The sequence below is a fragment of the Leucopleurus acutus genome (genome assembly GCF_964270905.1).
Source record: "Leucopleurus acutus genome assembly, chromosome: 4".
Classification (NCBI taxonomy): domain Eukaryota; kingdom Metazoa; phylum Chordata; class Mammalia; order Artiodactyla; family Delphinidae; genus Leucopleurus; species Leucopleurus acutus.
Genome location: NC_139146.1, coordinates 145,224,580 through 145,250,137, shown reverse-complemented (window position 1 = coordinate 145,250,137; position 25,558 = coordinate 145,224,580). Strand labels below are relative to the sequence as shown.

The 25,558-nt window shown below is 35.2% G+C and overlaps 1 protein-coding gene across 3 annotated transcripts in view; it reads left to right on the top strand.

The window, feature by feature from the left end:
• GRID2 (glutamate ionotropic receptor delta type subunit 2) overlaps window positions 1-25,558 on the top strand; it is a gene marked incomplete at both ends in the record, with an annotated part of 1,370,777 nt that overhangs the window by 1,040,061 nt on the left and 305,158 nt on the right. For all 3 annotated transcript variants that reach the window (XM_082838450.1, XM_082838451.1, XM_082838449.1), the window contains one exon: window positions 23,011-23,323. In XM_082838450.1, the coding sequence (XP_082694576.1) occupies window positions 23,011-23,323 (313 nt within the window). The remainder of the gene's footprint in view (window positions 1-23,010; window positions 23,324-25,558) is intronic.

Genomic DNA, 25,558 nt, shown 5'->3' with positions numbered 1-25,558 from the left:
GTGAGCTTATTATTGTTATATATATTTTACTAGTGTAGACATTTTTCATGAATCTAAGTATATTTAAAATAGCAGTAAATATTGCCATTGAATACCTCTATACATGACGTAAGACTTCTAAAATTAACAAGACTGTCTGCCTTCCTAAGGGGAAACCAAAATTAAAAGAACGTTTGCTAGAGTATTTGTCATGATGATTATGGAAAAACACATTAAAAACGAGTCAGAGAGGGAACATGGGAAGTATCAGAGGCTTAAAAATAATGGAATAAGTTACATGGAAACGATCAGTAGCTGCATGTATACAAAATTTTAAATCATCAATAAATCAAAAACAATAATAACTAAATTAAATTACAAATGATACGCTGGAAAATATTTGCAAAAGTATGATGCATTGTTAGCCTCACTGCTTCACCTACATGAAGAAGTATAAAATCCATAAGAAAATACTAAGATCCCCATAGGTAAAGCTATAAAAGATACGAAGTAGACTTTCAAAAGAAGAAACTGATAGATAATAGAAATCTAAAGGGAAATCTAGTGTAGTGGAGTAGGGCAATTAATAAAGTAAAAAAATAAAGTAAGTTGATGAAATATGAAAGTTTAGTGCTTTTATAAGGAAAGAGCTAAAACTTCATGTTATATTACTTGGAATTCTTTTATATGCTGTGTTTTAAAATAAAAAATAGAATATCATTGGAATTAGAAGCACATATTTCAGTCAGCAATATACTTGACAGCAGTGACAAGAAAGGTACCATAGGGAATGAAAAAAAACATAGCTTGAAATGGACCGAATAATAATTATTAGCACTTATGTAGAGCTTACTATTGCCGAAGCACTCACACAACCCTGTGAGGTAGGTAGTACTATTATCCCAATAGTGTGGATGATGAAACTGAACTGAACCCAAATAAGCAATTATAGTTAGGGAGCTAAAGAGTTAGGGAGCTAAAGTAACTTGCCCACGGTCACTTAGCCAAGTTGTGGAGAATTCATGATTCAAACCCAGGCAGTGTGAATCCAGAGTCCAAGTGCTCATCCCCCTTAACCAGTTAACAGAGAGGAACAGAGTTCTAGTGTAAGTTTGGTCTTAAAAGCATTTTAATAAACCAAATTACAGACAATGAGGAAAATAATACTCAGAAACAGTTCACTGCAGGTTTTAAGACCTGCAAATTCAAAGAAGGTTCAGATGGAGTTTGGTTGAATATGAATCGAGGATAAAAAAATAAGATTACATAGAGAAGGATTGGGGGAGTGACAAAAAACATTTGCATCTTTCAACTTCTCAAAAAATCTCACTTTTTATCTCAAAAACCTGTTCTTCTTTTCCTTTTTTTAAAAAAAATTAAAGCTCCTTAGAAAGGCATCCATTGTTTCCTGAAGTCTACGTCTCAGTCCCTACATTTTGTCACACTCCATATAGATCGCATTGAGCTTCAATCTGCTTTGGCTGGCCTCACTCACTGCATCTTCCTATATTTTCAACCCCAGCTAAACTCATCCTTTGTCCCATAAGGCTTTCAAACTATTCCCATTTTTTGATAATTCTGTCTTCTGGGTACATCTATTTCACTTTTCAAATGACCCTTTGTCGGGGGGAAAGTATATATATATAGAGAGAGAGAGAGACTGACCTCTTCCCTTTTCTTTCCATAGTCCCTCTTTTGGAACCAGAGGGCTGAGGTTGTGTTTACTTTATTTTGTGTACCAGGCAGAATGCCCTATATTCATCCTTTCATTCCCCATGTGTTGCTGAATGCATGGTATGTTCTGGGCACTGTGCCTAGCATCACAGATACAAAGGAATGGAAGACATCATTCCTGCCTTCAGAGATCTCACAGTGTACAAGGAAGACAAATGTGCAAATAAATCATTAAAACACAGTGTGATCAATGCCATAGGGTAATGCATACAGGGTGCCTTGGCAACCAGAGGGTGGAGTGGCAGCCTCTGCCTGAGGAGTTGAAAAGATTTCACATAAGAGGAGAAATTTGAGCTAGGTCTTGAGGATGAGTAGGAGTGTGAGAAGCAACAGTAGGGATAATTATAAAAGCATGCTTGCCGTGCTAAAGAGTTTGGACTTTATCACTTAGCCAGTGAAAATTATAAAAGGTTTTTACATAAGAGAAAAGTGGGATTTAATTTATGTTTAAGAAAGATAACTGAGGTAAGGCCAAGGATGCATTGGAGTGAAGAAGGGAAAAGACAAATGTCTTTTTCAACAATCTAGAGAGGAAAAAAGGGTGTCTAAACTTAACAGCAATAGGCGATTAGCCCCCAAAACTGATTTTGAGACAGCAATCAATATTCCAAGAAAAAATGACTAGAACTAGAATTTTTTCCAAGAAAAAATGACTAGAAGTTGGAGGAGAAGAGAAAGGACATGTTGAGATTTAGTGAGAAATTTAGCAGAGGGCCATGAGCAGATGGACACTCAATGACAGAGTTAGGGAATGTAGAAGAACAGATTAGAAAAGAGCAACAGAGATACAGAGCTTGGCTCTAGACATTTTAATTTTAGGATGGCCGAAGAACATCCAGATGGAATTGTCTAGAAACAATTAGTAAATGCACCTGGAACCCATGTGGATGATGTCTAGAGCTAAAAAAAAAGAAAAAAAAAGTTTAAGAAATATAGGTCTTCCTCTTTCTAGAAGATGATTGTCATTCCGTGTAGCGCAATGCGCCACTACAAGTTTTTTCGTTCCAAGTCTTTGGACTTCATAACATTGAAATTGTTTTTTCGTCATTTCCAACATCCCATAAATATTTGTCAAGGACAAAGAAAAGGAATGTGGATCTTTATTCTTCTCATATAAATAACTTTGTACACATGACTTCTGGCTTTCATATATAAAGGAGAAGAAACTAGCTCGCTTGTATGGCAGCTCCAAAACTAAAAGATTGTTGCACACATTTTGTAAAACTCTGATGCATTAGTATTTCTGTGCTGTTCTAAAGATTAGTTTTTACTTATATTAATTAAAGATACAGAAACTATATATTCAATCATGTTACATGGGACACAACTTGGGGATTTTCCTCAATCTTATTTTTCATCAGCTTCTCACACTCATATAATATGCTGCTCAAATTTTTTTGTGTGCAATATGAACATTTGAACATTTCAGTCAGGTACTGAGCCAGAAAAGGTAATTGAAGTTTTTAGAAAACTTATGTGCTTAGAAAATATTTTGTTTCCTTGAAATATTAATAATTTATAGCTGGAAAAATAGGATCAAGACTTGTTTCAGGCCGCTTGATCACTGGTTCGTAAATTTAGGAAGCGTTTGATTAACAAGTTGATGCAAGCATTTAGTGGGTACAGGAATAGTTTAAATACTTGAGATTAAAGGCTTTCCACAAACCCCTTTCTAAGAAAGTTTAGCTTAGAAATCTTAGAACGCTTTCTAAGGAAGTTTAGAGCTGTGGTACCTGTTTTGATCAGAAAGGTAGTTTCTCTTTGCTCTAGTAGTTTTATGATTTGTACTAGTTTTTTTTTGTTTCTGTTGTCATTTGTTTAAAAAAATGTTAAAATTGTAAGGGGCTTCCCTGATGGCGCAGTGGTTGAGAATCCGCCTGCCGATGCAGGGGACGCGGGTTCGTGCCCCGGTCTAGGAAGATCCCACATACCGCGGAGCGGCTGGGCCGCATGAGCCGTGGCCACTGAACCTGCCCTTCCGGAGCCTGTGCTCTGCAACGGGAGAGGCCACAGCAGTGAGAGGCCCACGTACCGAGGAAAAAAAAAAAAAAGTTAAAATTGTAAATCACGTCTAATCATAGCGAACTGTTAAACTTCTACTGTATCTTTATTTTAAGGAAAAATGAGAATAAAATTATCCTGTTGGTCCTAAAAAAAAAAAAAGAAAGAAAAAGAAATATAGGTATTCCTCTCACCTCCATTATAAAAACTAAATTGGGAGTATTGAAGTAACATGAAGATCATGCACAAAATGGTACGTGAGCCTGGACAAGGAGAACTGGTGTTATTACTTTTGCCCCTAAGAAAGACAGAAAACGCTGGAGGGAAGAGAGCTCACTTGGGAGGAGGGTTTAGAGGACCTGAGAAGGTGGTGAGCTGACCTCTTTCCCATCCGCACTGGAGAGGAGTGGCAGGGGCAGTCCAGAAGGCATCAGGCATAAAGATAGGCCCATAGAGTTGGATGTGTCTGTGTTACAAGAACAAGCTGCGGGAGACACAATGGTTAACACCATTCTCATCTCAATTTTTTAAGAAGTCAGGGTTGGGATGATTCCTTTGGACTAGAGAAGACAGAAGTGGTTAGCTAGGACAAAGGCCAGAAGCTGCCTCTTGAACAAGCCACCCCCTGGATCAGGAGAAAGCAGTGTTTGAGGAGCCACGCTTGTGGATGAAAAGGGTCCTCAGTTGGATGCCTGAAGATCATCAAGTATGCCCCACAGTTACACACACAAAAACCCATATATATTTCCATTATATCTTTCCATGACTGTAAACCAGCTTGAAAATATCTGTATCTACCAATGAAACTTCACTCACCAGAGGATTGCTCCCCCCACACACCTGCCCAGTGATAAATGCTAACAAGCCTTGCGAAACAAAAAGGTAGTTTTTCAAAGGGAATCAATAAAATGTGTAAAGGGAAAAAGAAGTCCTCATAGAGACTTTAAATTAGACACTAAGATTTTAATTCTTTAAATTAGATTGAACAAGCATTAATGGACTAATTGAATTGCCCAGAGTACGTCAGCTGTAGTCGGGCAAGAAGTTGAAAAAGTACATGTGGTCATAAGAATGCATGTCTGTATGTCTGAATAGAGAGTGTTCAAAAATAATCCACTGGATATACATATTGGATGGAGCTGGATCACAGATGTGGGAAGTAACACAAACTGTGTATGTGAGAAGATTAAAAAAATGACCCAAAATATTTGTTGTTGATAAGGAAAGAATTTAACACTAATGAAGGAGAAGGATGAAAAGAGATCTGTGAAAGGAAATAAATTATGTAGATGCAAATGACTTAGTGAACGGTTGTAGAAGCAATTTTCTAAATTTGCAGGTGATATTGAATTGGCAGACATTGCAAACAGTAAGGAGCAATTCAATCAGATAAAGGACTTGAATCATTAAGTACTTGGTCTAATAGATGGCAAGCACAGATAAGTGGTGAATAATAAGTCTTGAATCAAAGCTAAAGAACAGTGAGGGAATATTTGCCAAAGGGAATGATGCTGTCCAGGAATGGCTTTAGGGTTTAAAGAAACTTATAGGCTAGGACAAACAAACATTCAGTAAAATATGTGTAGAATTAAAAAGATTTGGTGGGCTATAGGATATAAATTAAGAGACTACTGCATCAATCAAAGCCAAGGTGATACAAAGACTGGTGCTATGATGAGAAAATCTCATAACTTGAGGATATATAAATCCTGAAATCCACTGTTGGCTATTGAAATGCCATCTATTACCTAGATTTTCATCTATCTCCAGTCATGGTTTGGGGATAAAATTAAAGAGGAAGATAACTTCCAGGCATAAAAGAGAGTGCAGATATGGGTGAGACCATTCTAAGTAACTTTTAAAGAACATTTCAACCATGAGATTCTATATGATTCTATGGACATAATCTTAGGGAATTGTTTAGATTGATCAGTCATTTTTATTTAGGATGCTTATTCCATAAAATAATGGTCTATGTTAGTCTGGAAATTATAAACATAGAGAAATATACCACAAATGAAAGAGGATAATAATTTATATGGTCTAGGAAGGTAGTTGATATGATAGAGAATGCATTCCTTCTTTCCCTGTGTTTTTGCAAAGTTGAGAACTTTATTAAATAAGTTTAACTTCAATATTGAAGAGAAATAGAAAACATCCTTTACACAACATTGAAGCCATATTTGGAATCTTTAGACAGTCACTCACATGAATGTACCAACCCCATTTGAGGAATTTGTTTTAAATTCACATACTAATATCAGAATGTTTATTTCACTCTGATATAGAAAGTAGAGGCATATCTTGAAAGGTATTTCTGTGTTTACTCTTGACTGCCATTTGGATACTTCAGATTTTAATTGTTTTAAGTCTTAATGATTCTGAGTTTTCTCTTTGTAATTTGTATAAATTTGTGTAATTTTATAGTGACAGGCTTTAAAATAAGTAAAGATTTCCCTGATTAAAAAACAAGCAGGGCTTCCCTGGTGGCACAGTGGTTAAGAATCCGCCTGCCATTTCAGGGGACACAGGTTTGAGCCCTGGTCCAGGAAGATCCCACATGCCGCGGAGCAGCTAAGCCCATGCTCCACAATTACTGAGCCTGTGCTCTAGAGCCCATGTGCCACAACTACTGAGCCCCCGTGCCACAACTACTGAAGTCTGCGCGCCTAGAGACCGTGCTCCGCAACAAGAGAAGCCACCACAATGCGAAGCCCAGGTACCGCAACAAAGAGTAGTCCCAGCTCTCAGCAACTAGAGAAAACTTGTGCGCAGCAACAAGGACCCAAAGCAGCCAAAAATAAATAAATTAAATAAATAAATTAAAAAAAAAAACAACGAGCAAACACCCAAGCACCTCACAAGACTCAACTGTATCAAGGGAGGAGGTGACTACAGAGGCTCCAGATACATGTGTGAGGACATCTAATGTATCTCTTACTCATTTTATATTTCACTTAATGCCACACAGAATTGCTAGGAGAACAGCCTTTACAGATTCACTTCTCATAGAGACAAACTGTTTCTGGGAGGTAGTTCTTTCTCATTTACAGAGAACTTACATTTGCCCCCCTGCAGAGCTCTGAAAACATCTTTAATAGCAGTCTTAAGTGAATTCTAGAATGATTGAAAAGGTTACTGTAATGAAAACAAAAATTCACTCAATTTTGGTCATTATCCTTGGTGTGCATTTTACTGAAATGTGGATTTACAGTTTGGGCATTTCAGGCAGTGATTGCTTCCATATGCTCTGTTCACAAGCAGCCTGAAGATGACTTTTCAGAAAGTTAAAAAAAGTCTCTCTACACGACTGAAAAACTCTTTCCGATGGCCCTTTTATTTGAAGATGGTAGCATTCCTCTTGGGAATTGTAGAAATGCTATTATTTTTAAATCCCTTTTAATGCTGCAGGATAATACCTGAACCACTGCAATTTATGAATAACCTGTAGCTTGCTTCCCACTCGACATTCAACAAGCATTTATTGGGGCCTAATGTGTAGCTGGCATTGTAGGGAATACATAAAATGTAAAACACAGAGTTCTTGTTCTCTAAAAGCTAAGTAGGAAGGAGGAGAGAGAGAGATACAAAACATATCCAACACTTTTCTTACTATCTACACTTCAACTTCTGATGAACTTACCCAGTGTCAAGGATTTAATTGTCATCTATAAGTAGACAACTTTTAATTTGTTTCTTCAGCCCAGACATCTCATCTGAATTGCAGACTTACAGTTCTTGCTACTACTCAGCATTTCCTCCTAGATACCTAGTGGGCACTTCAAATGTAACATGTTCAAAACTGAATTCCTGATTTCACCACCACCCTGTCACAGTGTATGGCAACTCTAATCTTCAGGTTACTCAGTCCAAAACCTTTGAGTTACCCTTGACTTCTTTTTTCTCTGTTTTACGTCATACACGGTGCATCAACAGTTTGTGTGTGTGTGTGCGTGTGTGTGTGTGTGTGTGTGTGTGTGGTATGCGGACCTTTCACTGTTGCAGCCTCTCCTGTTGCGGAGCACAGGCTCCGGACGCACAGGCTCAGCAGCCATGGCTCACGGGCCTAGCCTCTCCGCGGCATGTGGGATCTTCCCGGACCGGGGCACGAACCCGTATTCCCTGCATCGGCAGGCGGACTCTGAACCACTGCGCCACCAGGGAAGCCCCATGCATCAACAATTTTTTCTGGCTATAAATTTGAAATATATCCTAAATATGATCACTTCTTACACGTCACTACTAACCACTGATGCAAACCACTGTTTCATCTCCTTAGGACTACTTCCATGGCTTCTTAACTACCCACCAGGCTACAGCTTTTTCCTTCTGTAATCGTTTTCAATAGAGCAGTGAAAGTGATTATTTTAAAATGTCAGTCAGATCATACCACCCTCTCGCTAAAACCCTGCAGTGCTTTTCCACATTATTCAATGTGAGAATTATTCAGATTCTTAGAGTTGCCTATAATGCCTTCTGTGCTCATTCATACACATATACACGCACCATCATGTCTGTTAATCTCTTCCTTCTAACTACTTCCCCAGTGTGCGTATTGCTTAGGGTCAAATCGGAAGTCAGAAAAATAAGAGTAAGAATTTAAAACCACATACATGCCAAAAGAAAAAGAGAAAAATGGAGCTATGAATAATTGCTGGGTAAGTAATTAGGAGAAAGAAATAATGCAGAAACCATGAAAGCAAAAGTTTGTCAGATGTAGCAAGTAGAGTATGGTGGGCATGGCCAACTCCACAATTTGTTCACCTATAACCTTTGGCAAGCTACTCACTTTCTCTGAACCTCAGATTGTCCTCTCTACAAGGAGGATAGTGATACCCTTGTACAGGGTTGTACAGAGAGAAATATACCTAGCATATGTGGAGGTTCAACTCACCCAGGTGAGCCAAAAACGTTAAAATCTAGACTACTAAAGTCAGAGGACCTGGCTGATAGCTTGATATGGAAAACACCTGTAAAGTCAATGACTTCCTCACAATGACAGAGACTTCTTCAAGCAGTAGACAGCCTTGAAATCTAATTCTTTCCTTCCAAAATTTAGGGTTATATAAAAACACCTATTCCTTTTACCACATAGCAAAGAGCAAGTAAGTCAACAGACCTGTTTTGGAAATCTACTGTGAGCAAAGCAGTGTCAAAAATATTTAGGGGGATAGAACACTATGAACATAAAGCTCCTGCCTCAAGAAGTTTATAACTAAGAAGATAAAATAAATATTTATGGTATAAGTACTATATGAGAGCTGCAGAAAAACAGAGAAATGAGGGGTAAGGCTCCGGGGGAGGGGGAATGTCATGAACTCAGGTAAAAATTATATACACACACATATATATGTGCATATATACGCTATGTATGTATACAGATACATAGAAACAGAGAGGGAGACTTGTGAAAACTAAACTATTTCTAGAGGGACTTTAAAATTATATCATCATGTGAATGTGCATGGTGCGGGCAGGGTTTTGAGAGAGAGAGTTAGAAGTGATGCCTGTGGTTTCTGGGAAGAGGCTTAGAAATAAGACTAATAATGACAACATAAACACTAAACTAATAATATTGTTGTCACTATGGTGTCAGAGGCAAAACATCTGTTGCAATAATGAAAAGTATTAATTTCTAGAAATAGTGTGGTGAGCTCCAAGAAACAGTTTTTGATTGAATATAATCCAAATTGCAAGATCAAAATCTATTGCTTATAAGGGGCAAGAAAAAGGAAACGTTCTAAAAATTCCTCAAGGAAGAATGATTAAATTTATCAGAGTCCCGTCATAATCATAATCATATTGCGTACCTACCATCTGCTATTTATGTGCTGAAAATTCAAAGGTGACAAAAATAACTGTTGCTTTAAATTCTGTGCACACTTTAGAAAGATTGAATAGCTCAGTGTGTGTGTTACTCAAAGATATTATATAATATTTAAAGTTTGATCAAATATTGGAAAAAATATATAGGCATATGTATCGATATATGTAAAAGTAGAAAAGAATCTGGAAGGACATGCATCAATCTTGAAACAGTGGCTATACGTGAAGGTGTGGAAAAGACTGCTGATTGTCCTTAAATATCTGTTCCCTCCTTTCTTAGTAACATAGCTCCTGAATTATAGCCAAATACTGACTGTCCACCATGTACATTTCTTGGCTTCTCTCCTGATGTATGGTCATGTGACTAAGTTCTAACCAATGAGAAGTGTCAGTCATCTGACTAAGTTTTAACCAATGAGAAGTGTCATGAGAATTAAAAAGAAGTGTCATTAGAACCTTCTGGAAATGTTCTTAAAGGGAGGACTTTTGTTCTTTCTCTGATCCTCCTCTTTCCTCCTCACTGGAATGTCAGTAGAATGGCTGTAGCTTAAACAGCCATCTTAAACCATGAGTTGGAAGCTTTGTACTGAGCAGAGCAGAACAACAGAATATGAGCTGATTTCTAACTCTGGAAGCTTTATCAGCCCGGGACTGTCAGCCGTGAGACTCCTTCTGTATTGACATTTAATCCAGTGATATTTTGAGCATTTCTTTCATTTGTAAGAAGAAAATAGGATGGTTTTATATAATTTGACCCTTTAAAATCTAAAATGTATTTGTATATTGCTTTTACAGTTTAATGTTTAAATTTACTTTTCATCTTAGTTTTGCTTTTCTTTGTTTTATAGATGGAAAACTTACTAGCCAGTGCTGAAATATATGTTTTTCTGTTATGTTTTGTTTTCACATTGGCCTGTCTTCCATGTTGAGCTAAATGGACTCATATGATTTAACTACCTGACAAATTTACAGTTAGAAAATTTCTTTTCTCACATTTTTTTTTTTTTTTTTTTTTGCGGTACACAGGCCTCTCACTGCTTTGGCCTCTCCCGTTGCGGAGCACAGGCTCCGGACGCGCAGGCTTAGCGGCCATGGCCCACGGGCCCAGTCGCTCCGTGGCATGTGGGATCTTCCCGGACCGGGGCACGAACCCGTGTCTCCTGCATCGGCAGGTGGACTCTCAACCATTGCGCCACCAGGGAAGCCCTTTTCTCACATTTTTAACAGCTAAAACTTGGAAAATGTTTAACTTACAAATCAGTACCTTACACCGATATTCACCGACTTCTCATGTTTGAGCCCTGCCAAAAATATTTCTCTTCTTAGGTCTCTACTGAGTCTGGAAGACATTTTTACAAGTTTTTCCACTACTGAAATTTTAGGAATTTTTGAGACTTCTCTCCACTTAAGATGTTGAATCAAGCATAAGCATCTACCTCTTCCTTTTTAGACCTCAAATGACATAACCATACAACAATAGAGGAAAATTTAATATATTACTCTAAATTAAGGTAGGGTGCCTTCCATGAGCCAGAGTTGTCAGATTTCAGGAAAGCACACTCCTAAGAAATTGTAGCTTTATCAGAGGACCCCAGAAAAATTCCATTAATTATCATATTGGATGTGAGTATCTCATTCCAACAGAGATAACATTGGAGTCCCAAACGAGATTGCAAGTCTATGGGTGAGAAGAGAGGGCAGGGAAGGCATAAGTGATTTCATAAGAAAGAAGAAAAGGAAGCAGAGAACATGCATGAAGAGAGCCAAAATAACCCTCAGAAAGAGAAAGTTTAATACCAAGTGTTAATGTGCAGCACACAAATCTGGAACTTGTTATTCCACAACACTGGCTAAGGGGAAGGGACTTAAAAGTGTGCCAGGATAGTACCCTCAGGAAAGCATTACTTCTGGAGCATCAAGAGAAATTAGAGAATATATGTGCTCCTTGGAGACATGGTAGTGAAGGTAGAGGTCAGTAAAAGAGCAAAATTAAGAATTCTGTAGAAACCAAGCAGAAACAACACATACCAACCCACTGCCACCCACCCCCAAACATCCTCCATTGAAGAAAGCAATGTTACTACACTGACAGAAGGAAGTACTATTGAACTCTATAGATAGATTGATATCTACAGGTTCTCCAGGAATAGAAAAATAATTGGACAAGTTCTATTCAAAACTAAGAATTAAAGAAAGTATGTCAGTATGTTTTAAAAGTTGATCAACATTCTCCTCACACAACCACAGAGCAAAATAAAATTGTAACATAACACTTCAAACTGAATTAAATGTCTCAAACAAGCATTTGAAATGTTTTAAGGAGAAAATCTAACAGAATCACAAATTCAGAAGCTAATCATTTAAATGGCCAAATGACAAAGAAATGCAACAACCTCAGGATATATTTTTTTAAAAAAAGACAAAAATTATAAGACATAAATTACAAATTGCTCAAAGGAAATTAAATTACATTGAAGAACAACAAGAAAAAATAATTAAAATGAAATAAAGAAGTAAAAATGTTCAGAGTAAATGAATCAAAATGGAAAATAGGCCAAAAGTATAGCATATGTATTTGAAGTCTCTGAAGAAGAAAAGCAACACAATGGTACAATTAATATTTAAATCTATAATCTAAGGAAACTTTCTGAAAATGAAACAAATGTACTTAGTGTTCCTAGAAAAGTTGATCCAGAACAATGAACTCTGAGCTATGTCTTAGTAAAATTATTAGACTTCAAAGACAAAAAAAAAAAGAAATCCTCAAGGCGAAAAAATCAAATTACTTTTAATGGTAGAAAGTTAAATCATTATCAGACTTCTCAAGAGCAACACACGAAGAAAGCCAGCACTAGAGAAGCACTATCAAGAATGTTTTTTTTAAGTGCAAGCCAAATATTCTGTAATCCATTCAAGATCTCCTTCATGGCTACAGAGAAAAGAGTTTTAAACACACAAGTGCTAAGAGAAAAGTGGACACTTGAGCCCCTCCTGATGAAACAACTAGAGGATGAGCTTCATTCAACCATGAAATAACAGGATAAACTTGACAAAACGACTAATAGGGATCATTTAATATATTTAACTGTAGAAATGATGCTAAAACAAGGTTAGAAACATGGGTTAAATGATAATTTGAAATCATCGTATGGTATAAAAAATGAAAGGATGGTCTTATTAAACACTGGGAGAAAAACAGGAAAAGAAAGGGGGAAATAGAATATCTTTATTAACTAGTATAGAAAATAAGTGGAAGTCACCTATTTCATTTAAAACAAAGAAAAAAAAACAGAAAGAATGGTTAAGTGAAAAAAAGTGGGGAGTAAGGGCACTGTAAAAGGTATAAATATAAAGTTAACCACTATAACAAAAGTACAAACCTTTCTAGAAAGAAAAAAGTAGCAAAAACAAACCACAGAGAAAAACACACAGATATACAAAATTCAAATAATAACAAATAACAAATAATGAAATACATCTTTTGTGTATTTATCAAACACAAAATCCTGATAATATACTATCTTCTAAAACACACATAAACATTGACAAAAATCAGTCATGGAATAGGTCTCATGGAAAACACCATTAAGTTCCACTGAGTGGATATATTACAACTAAATTTCTCTGATCAAAATACAATAAAACTAGAAAAAAAAACCAAAATTAAAAAATTTTTCCATCTGAAATTAAGAAAGCCTTCTATTAAACAACTCTTGGGAAAAAGGAGAAATACAAATATATATTACAGAGTTTTTTTAAGACATGGTAGTGAAAACACTACATATGAATCTATAAAGAATATTTAAAAGAGTGATTCATAGTCTTAAAAATCCATATCAGGGCTTCCCTGGTGGCGCAGTGGTTGAGGGTCCGCCTGCCGATGCAGGGGACACGGGTTCGTGCCCCGGTCCGGGAAGATCCCACATGCCGCGGAGCGGCTAGGCCCGTGAGCCGTGGCCACTGAGCCAGCGCGTCTGGAGCCTGTGCTCCGCAACGGGAGAGGCCACAACAGTGAGAGGCCCGCATACCAAAAAAAAAAAAAAAAAAAAAAACCATATCAATAAAAATGAAAAAAATGGAAATAAATATATTTAATTCCATCTTCAAAAGCTAAAAAAAATATACAGCAAATTTTAACAGAAGATATAAGGAAGATAAAAATAAAAGGAGAAAGTAATAAGGTAAATAATTTTTTTAAGTAGATTAAATTAATAAGTTAAATCTTGGTTCTTAGAAAATATCAACAAAAGACAAATCATTAGCTAATCCAATCAAATAAAGAGTAAAGAACTTAGACCAATTTATACAAAAAGTTATCAAGGAATTACCCCACAAAAGAGGACCAGGCCTGGAGTGTTTCACAGGTGAACTCAACTAGTCTTTTAGAGAACAGATAGATCCAATATTATTCCAGATTTAAGGAGACTAAGAGATACAACAACTAAACGCAAGACATGATCCTGGACTAAATTGTAGGATGGGACAGTATTGGGATCAGTGACAAGGTTGTAATATGGACTGTAGATTAAAGTATGGCATCAATGTAAATCTCCTGAATTTGATAACAATACTGTTGTTCTGTGTACAGAATATCATTGTTATTTTAAAATAACACATATAGTTGCACTCTGAAAGAGGGAAAAATTAGACTTCAATAAATAGACTAGAATAAATGGAAAAGTATGTTCTTATATCCAAAGACTCTGTTGAAATATTTTTTTCTGACTAAATTACGTTATCTTGGAGTCCATTCAGCATCCCAAAGTGAATTTATGAATTTATGAGAATGATTTAAAATACATTTGAAGATATATTTACATGGTTTTAGCTTAAAAAACTCTGAAGGTGATAAAAAGGGAAAGGAAGAAGTTCTTGAGCTGTAGATACTGACATAAAGGTAAAACAATTAAAACTGTATGCAATTGGACCAATAAAAAAGAATAGAAATCCCAGAATGTGTGTGTGTTTGTGTGTGTGTGTGTATGCATGTGTGACTGTATGAATTAACCATATGCTGAAAGAGTCATTTCAAGCCAGGAGAGAAATTATACTTTCTTCTAGAACAATACTCAGGTAATGGGCTAATTGTTTGAAGGGAGGAAGTAATTATGTTCACATCATATTGACTCTGGAGACAGCCTGCCTAGATTGGAATCCTGGATTTTAGCTCTATGACCTTAGTCAAGTTACTTAATCTATTTGTGTCTCAATTTTCTTATCTATAAAATAAAAATAACAATACTATTTATCTCACAGAATGTTTGTGAAGGTTAATTGAATTAAATATTGAAAAGTATTCAGCTCATAATAAGCACTATATAAATGTTAAATAGTAGTGGCTGTAATAGTAGTAGTAACAAAATATCCTTGGTACTTGTCTTAATTGGATTTTTAGATGGCTTATCATGTGCTAAGCTATAATCAAAATAATACCATTCTTAATATTATTCAGCCATAGGAAAGAATGAAATTCTGCCATTTGTAGCAATGTGGATGGACCTAGAGAATATTATGCTTAGTGAATTAAGTCAGACAGAGAGAAACAAATACTGTATGATTTTAGACTCCACTTATATGTGGAGTCTAAAAAATAAAATGAATGTATATAGCAAAACAGAAGCAACTCAGATATAACATTAAGGGAGTTGCAATAGTGGTCATCCTATTGGAATTTGACTGTTTTCTTTATAATTTTTTGTTCCTTAAAATTTTTCTAGGATTTTTAAGTATGATCTTAATTTCAGAGTAAAAGTTACTTTAACCACAATTTCATTGGTTCAACCTCGATATTTATTCATTTCCAGTGGTATATTTGAAAAGTAGTGGATATTGTAGTATGTGTTTATAATTGAAACTGAAATAATAATCTGTAACCGTGACATAACATATCTGTGTTTCTTTCAAAGAAATGCATAAAATCTTGACATTGAGAAAATTAATAATTTGTGATTAATTTTACAGTTTGATTATTTTTCTTTTCCCCAACTTACATATTGTATTTATTTAGAAAGGTCTGTTGAAACTTTAAGTCTTTTAAAGTCTTTAGAACAAAAATATTTATATTCCCATATTAGCAAATAGAGAATTATCGTAATATAAGGTCTCAAGAAATAATTTTTTAAATTACAATTTCAAGGTTGGAAAGGCTCTTATATTACCAATTTCAGTCTATTCGTTATACAGATGAGTAATCTAAGTTGATGGTTTGGCTACTTGCCCAAAGTCATGTCATATATCTTAAATGAAGATGTAAAACTCGAACACATTCTTCCTTTCTTCTTCCCTCTCACCTTTCCTCCCTTCCATCCTTCCTCCCCCCTTCCTTTCTTCCTCTCTTAGCTTTCTTCAATGTCTACTTTCTCCCAAGCAAACCTGAAATTTTTACATTAAAACATTATTTCAAGACTAAAGAATATAAAATGATATTTAAGAAAGCTGTCAAGAAATTTTTAAAATTTATGCATAGTTCATACTTGTGAAGAGTAGAAGAAAATGTATGGTTTAAGAAGCTGAATAGGCAGAGATAGACCTAGTGCTTGTTAAATGTGTGCTAAAGCTCTTCAGTAAATATTTTCCTTCCACTTTGCACAAAAAATCTTTAAGGTGGGAATGATAAGGGGAAAATACTTAAAGTAATTGAAGCTCATGATAGGCACTTTTAATGAGTTTGAATTTCCACGTCCAAATGAACGATATCCCAGGGGGATAAATGCATTTCCTGAGGTGATATATGAGTTACTATAGATAATGTGTACAAAACATGAAAAAGAGGGCTGTTATATAGTTGGAGGTTGGCATATTCAAAATTAGAAAAGGAAATTTATTCTGACAGAGCAATGAATTTGATTTTATTCTCTGGTAAAATTATGGAATGGATTATTAATCAGATGTGTTGTAGATGGTAAAAAAAAAGTAAGCAGTTCATTTTCTTTTTTGATGGCATTAGCTATTCATAAAATGAATATCTGATTATTCATATATTTTGAGTTCAATAATGCCTTTTACAAAACACTTAAAAACTATATAGAGGACTTCTCTGGTGGTGCAATGGGTAAGAATCCGCCTGCCAATGCAGGGGACATGGGTTCAAGCCCTGTTCCGGGAAGACCCTACATGCCGTGGAGCAACTAAGCCCGTGTGCCACAACTACTGAGCCTGCGCTCTAGAGCCTGCGAGCCACAACTACTGAGCCCGCATGCCACTACTACTGAAGCCCACATGCCTAGAGCTTGTGCTCCGCAACAAGAGAAGCCACCGCAATGAGAAGACTGCGCACTGCAACGAAGAGTAGCCCCCGCTCGCCACAACTAGAGGAAGCCCGTGCACAGCAACAAAGACCCAACGCAGCCAAAAAATAAATAAATAAAATTAAAAAACAAAACAAAACTATATAGAGCTACTTGGCTAGATAACAGTGTAGTAAAGAATACTCATAGGTGATTAAAAAACATATCTAGGGTATTAACTAATTAGCTGTTTTCAAAGGGGGTAGAACTTTAGAGGCAAGTTTCAATACTTTGAGCTTTCCCATGTACTCTTCATCAATATTTTACTAGTAATATGATTGAAGAATTAAAGGCCTGCTTCTCAAACTTCCAAATGATGCAGAGCTAGCAGAAAAAGTTGATATAATGGTTGATAGTAAAGATTCAAAATATTTCAGATAGATGTGAAGGTCGAAAGAAACAAAGAATGAAATTGATGACAGATAAATACAAGATCCAACATTTTGCTTCAAAATCAACTGCATAGGATTTCTGAGGACTTCTGGATTGATAGTATTTTATTTTAAAATATTTTGAAAATTTATTTAATCCTAAGTTTAAGTCAATGGTAATTCACCTAGTAAAAATGATTCAGACTCCAATGTCATTTAAAAAACTGTATTATTCTTATCATCTGAGGACACATTTATTAATTGGACTATGTTCATAGGCAAATGACCAGTATTTTGAGGGATATGGAAATCATATCTTGAGAGGAGTGATTGAATAAGCAAATTATTTTTTATTTTAAAATAATATTTCCAAGTAAGGAATAAGATAGCATTCAACAGGTATTTTAAGAATAGTCGTAGAACAGATCTATTTAGATTTATAATGTGATGTATTGATAACAAAGCTAACACACTTAATAGAGGATACAGAGAAGCATATATCAATCATAATAACACCAAGGCTTTGTATTAATTAGAATATTGCAAATATAAATTGTTCATCTTAGCAACTGGGCTTGTTATACTATTAAATAATATAGTGTTTGTGGAGCATGTAACATGGTATAGGTATATAGTAAACATTAAATAAATGTGTAACTATTGGTATTATTAACATAATGTCGTTAACATTATGTTCAAGCATAAACTAGATAATTGTTAGATATGATCAGTTATTTCAAATTAAATTTAGAGTAAATGTGTTCCAACTTCTCTGAGTGTAAACTTCTAAGAGTCAATGATCATGTGGCGTATTTGTCGTGCCCTATTGTATTATCCATCCATCTCCTTCTCATGACTTGAAAGAATGTAAATATTTCCTTTCAAGAAAAATGTTACAACTGTGTAATTAGAATAGTTTTGAAAAACAATTATCTATATTCCAGGTTTAGTGCTAATTCTTACCACAATTCAAATAATCACTTTTACATTAAACACTTGGCATATAATAGTATTTTGTAATATATTAAACATACTATAGTAGACTCAATTACCTTAGCTAGTGGCAAATGACATAAACATAAATAAATTGATAAGCCAAGAACTTGATTTTAATTATTGAAGTAATCATTCATGAAGATATAAATTTTTTGTCACTGCTACAAAATTTAGCAAATTTTTATATTGCCATTTTATTTTTATTCTGTAAAATTCCCTCTCCGTCAAGTATGCTGAGAAATAGAGAGATAATTTATAAGAATTGGGTAATGAATGTTCTATCTTCTTTCATTCATATATGAAGCAAGTATTTATTAATCATGAATCTATGCCAGGCAAATGTGCTTGATACAGGAACATGTCAATTTTTTTAAAAAGTGACAGTCCCTGCCTTCACAGAGCTTGTGGTCTAGTAGAAAAATTCATTGTTCAAAAATCATACAAATAATGTAAAATTGCAACTCTCATACTGTTAGGGAAGTGAGGGATACAGGCTTCTGATGGTGTAAACAACAAGAATTACTATTCCAGTCAAAAGAGCCATGGATAGCTTTCCTGAGGAAGTGATAATTGAGCTGATTTATGAATATGAATAAAAGTTTACTTGAAGAAGTTTCAGGAGGGTCAATTCAGACAGTACAATCAGCATGTATGAAGATCATGCATTGGGAAGAAGTGCTGGAAAGAAAAATGGTCCAGTAGGAATATGTCGAGGTAGGTGGAAGATAGTGTATCCAAAGATGTATAGGCTTTGTTAAAGATTTTAATCTTTTTCCTAAAAGCAGTGCCAATCCACTGAAAACCTTTACATTGTGGCAGGGGCAGGATCAGATGTGCTCAACAGAAAGAATACTTTGGCTGCAATAGGGAGGTTAGAGATGAGAAAAGGTAGATTTCAGGTAGACTCGTAAGGAGCCCTGGAAAGCGATGATGAGAGCTGAAAATAGTAGAGAAGTGAATGAATATTAGGATTCTCAGTAGGTAGAATCAGAAGTGACAGACAGGATAGGGAAATAAGACTGAGAAAAATAATGAGATCACAGAGATTTAAGACTTACATAAAAAGATTTTCATTGAAGCAGAAAATATTGGAAGAGGACTGGTTTGAGTTGAATGCCTCTAGTATGATCTTGGCCATGTTAAATTTGAGATGTTTTTGAGACATCCAATAGAAATATCAATTATGTAATTGCATAAATCAGTATATACTCCAGAGCTCATCTCTGTATCTACAAATGTAAATTTTGTAAATCATGTGTATAGATGGGAGTCAATGGAGGTAATGATATGAATGGGGTTGCCTAGGCAGAGGATCTCATATGAAAAAAGGGTGTAGGTCCAAGTCCAGAGGATTGCCAACATGGGCTTGAAAAGGAACTGAGAAAGAGGCTTAATCATGACATGAAATTCAAGGAAAATAATGTTTATTGTGGAGGGGGCCATCATCACTGTCAAATATTGTCAAGAAGCCTAAACAGATGAGCACTAAATTATATCCATTTGATTCAATAGTGTAAACATTAAGAAGCGCTGCGTCCATTGAGTAGTCGAACACTCGATAATATGAATACAAAAGAGTCTTCCAGAGTGACTGTGAGGTGTGGAAATACAGACAAATCTTTAGAGAAAATTGACTATGAAAAAGTGAGAGAGAAAGGGTAGCAAGTGGGAGTCAGAAGTCAGAGAGAGTAAAAGGAAAGGTTTTTCTCTTTTTGTTTCTATTTTAATGAGAAAGAGTTAAAGAACCTTTTCATGGGAAATCAACAGTTGGTAGATGATGTTGAATACAAGAGATGGGAGTTTAAGCATCTGAACTGGAGGGGATTTGTTGATAAGTTTACTGATGGAGGTTTGGCATTAGAAAGGAAGACATCTCTATCACAAATAAAAGTTAAATAGAATAAGCTGGATGTGGGATATAGGTTGAGAAGTAGAAATAAGTGTGAATTTTAATTCAGTATCTTCTGATTCTCTATAAAGTAGCAGTGAATGTCATCTGAGAATTAGGGGAAGTGAGAAGATTAAATGTTTTATGAGGCTAATGGTTTGAAAAGTCATTGTTGAAACTGAACAAGTGAGTTGACATACACATACACGCATGCATACATACAGAAATAAATAGACTAATAATAGAAGGAAAGAGAAAGAGAGAGAGAAAGAAAGATAAGAAAGAAAGAAAGGGAGGGGAGGGAGGAAGAAAGATACATGTGATTGATCATTTCTGGTTACTTAGACATATTCAAAAAGTTTTAGGACCATCTTTCTGAATCAGTGGTTCTCGCCTTTTTTTTTTTCTGCTCCAGTACAGCTTCTCTACAAGTAAGGACTATCACATACTCATATCAAGCATGGTGGTCTGCTATATCACTGTTTCTGAAGGCTGGATTGAGGTACTTCCTTAGGAAGGTGTATACAAATCTCAGAGATAGGAAAATGTGTGTGTATAAGGATGTGTCGTGTGTGTATGCAAATGCATTTGTGCAGTTTGAAAAAGCCCATTATATGATTCTAGTATCCTCTCCACAGGGAGACTGGCAATTTCTTCTTGAGAAGCGAATAGCCAAGTGTTGAAAGTGGACCAGAATTGAGGAAGTTCTCCATAGAACTAGGACAAGCAATTACTATATTTAATAAATATTTTAGCACATACAAAATAATCAGTTCACTTTTCCAAAAGAAAACAATAACAAACCACAGCACATCTTCCCTAGATGTTTTTCTTTATTACATTTTAGAAATTCACTTTGTGATACATACAGATATCTATTATTAAAATCAGTATAGTGACTATTCTAATTCATAATCATTAAATGTAAAACATTTATTTATTAGCAAAATATTTATGAACATTTACAAATATTCAATCAACATGTCAGCAAATCTCTCCTTAGGTGGAATTTCCTGACTTTAGTTGAGTCATAAAATGCTTTGGGTCCCTAGTGCATCAATTGGTAAATTACTGATCCACAGTACTTTAATATCCTGAAAAAAGAAGTGTACTTTTTGAGAGCCTAACTGAATCTTGAGGAGTTGTTTATTCACCATTAAGATTGAGATAAATGAGTCAGCTCACGATAGTCATACTAAAGACAGTTATATTCATTTCACAGATAGATAAACTGAAGCTCAGAAAAGGTAGGACTAGAGAGCTAAGGATCCAGGTTAGATTTTCCTTCTGAAAAGACCCAATTCCTAGTAACTAAGCTATGCTGAATAAATATATGAGCTTGAAAGCAATAACTATTTCTCTGAAAATTCATTTCCATATAGAGTTACTAACTTTAATACCTCTCAGTTAATAATCCGAAACTCATAATTCTTATGTTAATATAGCCTTGTTGCAGTGTAAATAGTACAATTAAGAAAAGCAAAATTTCAGACTCTTTTAAGGTAAAAACTCTCCTAAAACCAGTTATCCTAATTGCTTACAATATGAGTCATTTGGAAAACAAATGATTTCTTGCAGTATGGTAAAGTGATTATATTATGAGCCCTGGCTTTGCAGTAAGAAAAACATTGCTTTACTATCTGGCTTCTAAACTTATTAACTGTGAGAACTGAATGAGTTACTTAAACTCTTGAAGTTTCAGTTTCTTCATCTATGAAATGGAGAGGAAAACATGTAATTCATAACTCATTGTAAGGATTAAATGAGAAAAGTTATTTAAATACTTAGCACTGTATAGATGGGCTGATAGACACACACACACACACACACACAATGCTTAACTTTAGCTAGACTATTTTTGCAGCTGTAATTACTTCAGAGACTAGATGTATGGGAATTGGTTTAGCATTCCACTAGGCATGTTAATTTTCATGTATTTTTTTTTCTCCAAAGGCATTAAAACCAGTTTCTATATTCTTTCATCAAACTATTAAAAAAAAAGAATAATGAAAATGTTCAATTTACTATTGTTTGTGTTTGTCTGAAAGGAGTTTCGCACAGCTTTAGTCACAGCCACAGATAATTATTTCAAATAAGATGCATCTTTTAGATATTTAAATATGTTTTCATATCATAGAATTTAAATGTGAAGTCATTTGTTATGTGCTGTCACTGCAATTCTGCCATGTGCCTTATATAAGTAAAATAGCATGTGCTCTGTGTGGTTCTGAGTGCTAACACTGAGAATCCGAGACACATACTGAGAACAATGGTTATTGCTCCAAGAAGAATTATGTTTCCTTAATCTTTAATTGTTCATTAAAATGTTTCGAGGTTTAAAAAATAAAATTATGGTAGCAACCCCTGGTGTATGATGTTATAACTTAATGCTATGAAATCTCTAATAAACACTAATATATTTAGAACCCAATAATATAAATTTTGATCCTGAGAAATCTAAACCAAGGGTGAAATGCCACGTTGAGTTTTTTTTTTTTTTTTTTTGATAACTTAGATGTTAAGAACATGTTGAATATCTTGGGAACATTTTCTCAGGAAGAATTCTTTAGAATAAGTTTTACCTTTGCTACTGTGTTAATGATGGCTTTGATAAAATGACCCAAGGAAAAAAGACCATTTCCTTCAGGCATTATCTGTGTCTGAAATATTCTTCACTGATTTCACATGCACTGATAATATGAACAAGGTAATTTGTCTAACTCTGGTGGGCCAAGATTTGCAGTAGGAAATGAAAAATTCACATATAGGTCTTCTCTAAGAAGTCTCTGCAGTGTTTTTCAGTTTATATAAAAAGGCTTAAGATGTTGCCTGAGGCATCTATTTTATTTTCCTCAAGGCAAGCTAAAGTGCCACAAATCAAGTTGTTTTTCACACTGTTAATGTATTCCTGTCTCTTTCAATTTCTCAGAGGGCCGACATAGGGATTTCTGCTTTGACTATCACCCCAGACCGTGAGAATGTGGTGGACTTTACAACACGTTACATGGACTACTCAGTGGGAGTCCTACTTCGAAGGGCTGAAAAGACAGTGGATATGTTTGCCTGTCTTGCACCATTTGATCTCTCACTATGGGCTTGCATTGCTGGCACAGTTCTTCTGGTCGGTCTACTGGTCTACCTCTTGAATTGGCTTAATCCCCCAAGATTACAAATGGGATCGATGACTTCTACCACTCTCTACAACTCCATGTGGTTTGTGTATGGATCCTTTGTACAGCAAGGTAAGGAAAAAATATATATTTCAGTACAAAAAAGGAATGTGATGTTTCATATGCCATGCATTCAGTTAAGAACGTTCTGTGTCTTGACATCAGTAAGTGTTCTAAAGGTCTTTACAGCAATGCTAAGAAAAGAACATTTCTTGCTCTTTCCTAGTGGATCTCAAACAGCAGATTTTCAGCAAAAAATGGTACAGTATCTTTTGATGTAAGTTCAGTTTTATCAACAAAGCCAAAGATGAATGTCAGAGGTAAGGTTCACAAGAAACTCAAGAGGAGATTTTCCTTCCCAAGCTCCGATTCTGAGAAATAGCCTTTCTATTTCTCAGATAAATACTTACTGAGATTTATGAAAATACTTACTACCAGAGCAGATATTGCTTAATTATTTATGTGTATAAGAGATGTTAAGACTTGCTGTTTGTTGAGAGACATTGTTTCATGTATTAAAAATATTCATTGGCAGTGAAAAGACTTTAAGATTCTGATAAGAAATTTACTCTTTATCTTTCACTTTAATATATAATTTTTACCAATTAACTTATAATTTCATTATATTCTAAACAATGTCTTTGTTGTGTTATTCAATAGTCAATCTGCCTACTCTTTAAACTTATCTAGGTAATTACTTGACTCTTATTGCTTCAGAATAGAACAATATTTATTGAGCCCCTTATTTGAGACTACTGCCGTCATAGACAATGAAATAATAAAATACTTAGGGGATTGATAGTTTCTTGCAAACTTGTCATATGTATTGAAGAGAAGACATAGGTGTCACAATGGAGACACATGATTCTTTTGCCTTAATATTTACAACTCTCAATAACATCTTTTTATATACACTTGCTATTGGATCTTCCATTAAATTTCATTCTTTCTATTCTCATTTAACTAATCATAAGGTTTGTCTAGACTTTTCATCTCTACTTTCTCACATAAAATCTATCCCACAAACCTCTGTAAGCATGCTTTTTCCCGCTACCTTTCTGTATCTGTGTATCTTTATCGCAGATATTTTTGGTCCATTCATTAATCACTAATCTAGTAGATATTTAATCTGTGCTATTTATTTAAGTAGAACTTTGCTAGGCACTGAGTATACAGTTGGGAGCAAGGGAGGCGTTGCCATCATTGAGCTACAAGTCTTGTGGGATGCAAGCATGTAAAATCTACGTGTGATAGAGACTGTTATGAGATCATAGTCGTGGGGAGGGTGAATATATCTTAATGTCACAAAGAAGGCTTTTTGAATTAGTACTGTATAAACAGAGACAGAAGTAACTATGCAAAGAGCTTATTGAAGAAGAGGATGGGGGAAAGGATACATAGATGGTAGGATAGAATTTAAGACCAAGAAGTGAGGGAGAAATCAGAATAGACTATGCAGAATAGACTATGGAGCTGGTAAAGATGAGGCTGAAGATATATTTGTTATTATCAGGGGTTTGAATTTGATCTTCAGGGAAATTATCAGCAATTTAAAGGTATTAAACAGGGAAATGCATGTTTAAATTTTTACTATAATCAGAAACATTGTGATTATAGTATGGATAAAATTGAAAGAGAGCAGTGTGGAAAGGGAAACAAATTATCAGAGTATTATAATAACTAAATAAAGAGTTAATGTGGCTTGCACAAAGGTAAGATGACACTGGGAATCAAGAGAAGGATATTGATGAATTGGAATCTATCGAACCTGATAAATTATATAGTGCTATGGGGATTGGTACTGAAGGAGAAAAAGGAGGTGAAATTTTATCCTAGGTTTCTGGATTGGGAAATTATGTGTATTGGTTGTCGATGTCATTTTCTGGGGAAAAAAATCAAGAAGAGCAGGTGTGATGTGGAAGATGATACATTCATTTTGGTACATTTGAGTTGAGGTATCTGTGAAATATCCAGAGGTACATTTCTAATGCTTGTTAATGGTTTGATATATTTGTCAGAAGCACAGAGGAGACATCTGGGCTAACAGATTGAGGAGATATTGGCATGTAGGAGATAATTGAAGCCATGGAAGTGAACAAGATCGTACAGAGTAGTTGTTCTCAACTGCATACTCCTGATTGAGGACGACTGACTCAGAGAGGGCCTAGGACAGAGCCCTAAGGAAAGGAATGGGTAGATGAGATTTCAGTGATAACTAATAAGTAGTGACAAGAAAGATGCAAGTACCATGTGTACCATCTAGTGGTATACATACCAAGTAAAGACAATATTTGAATATGGAAGATT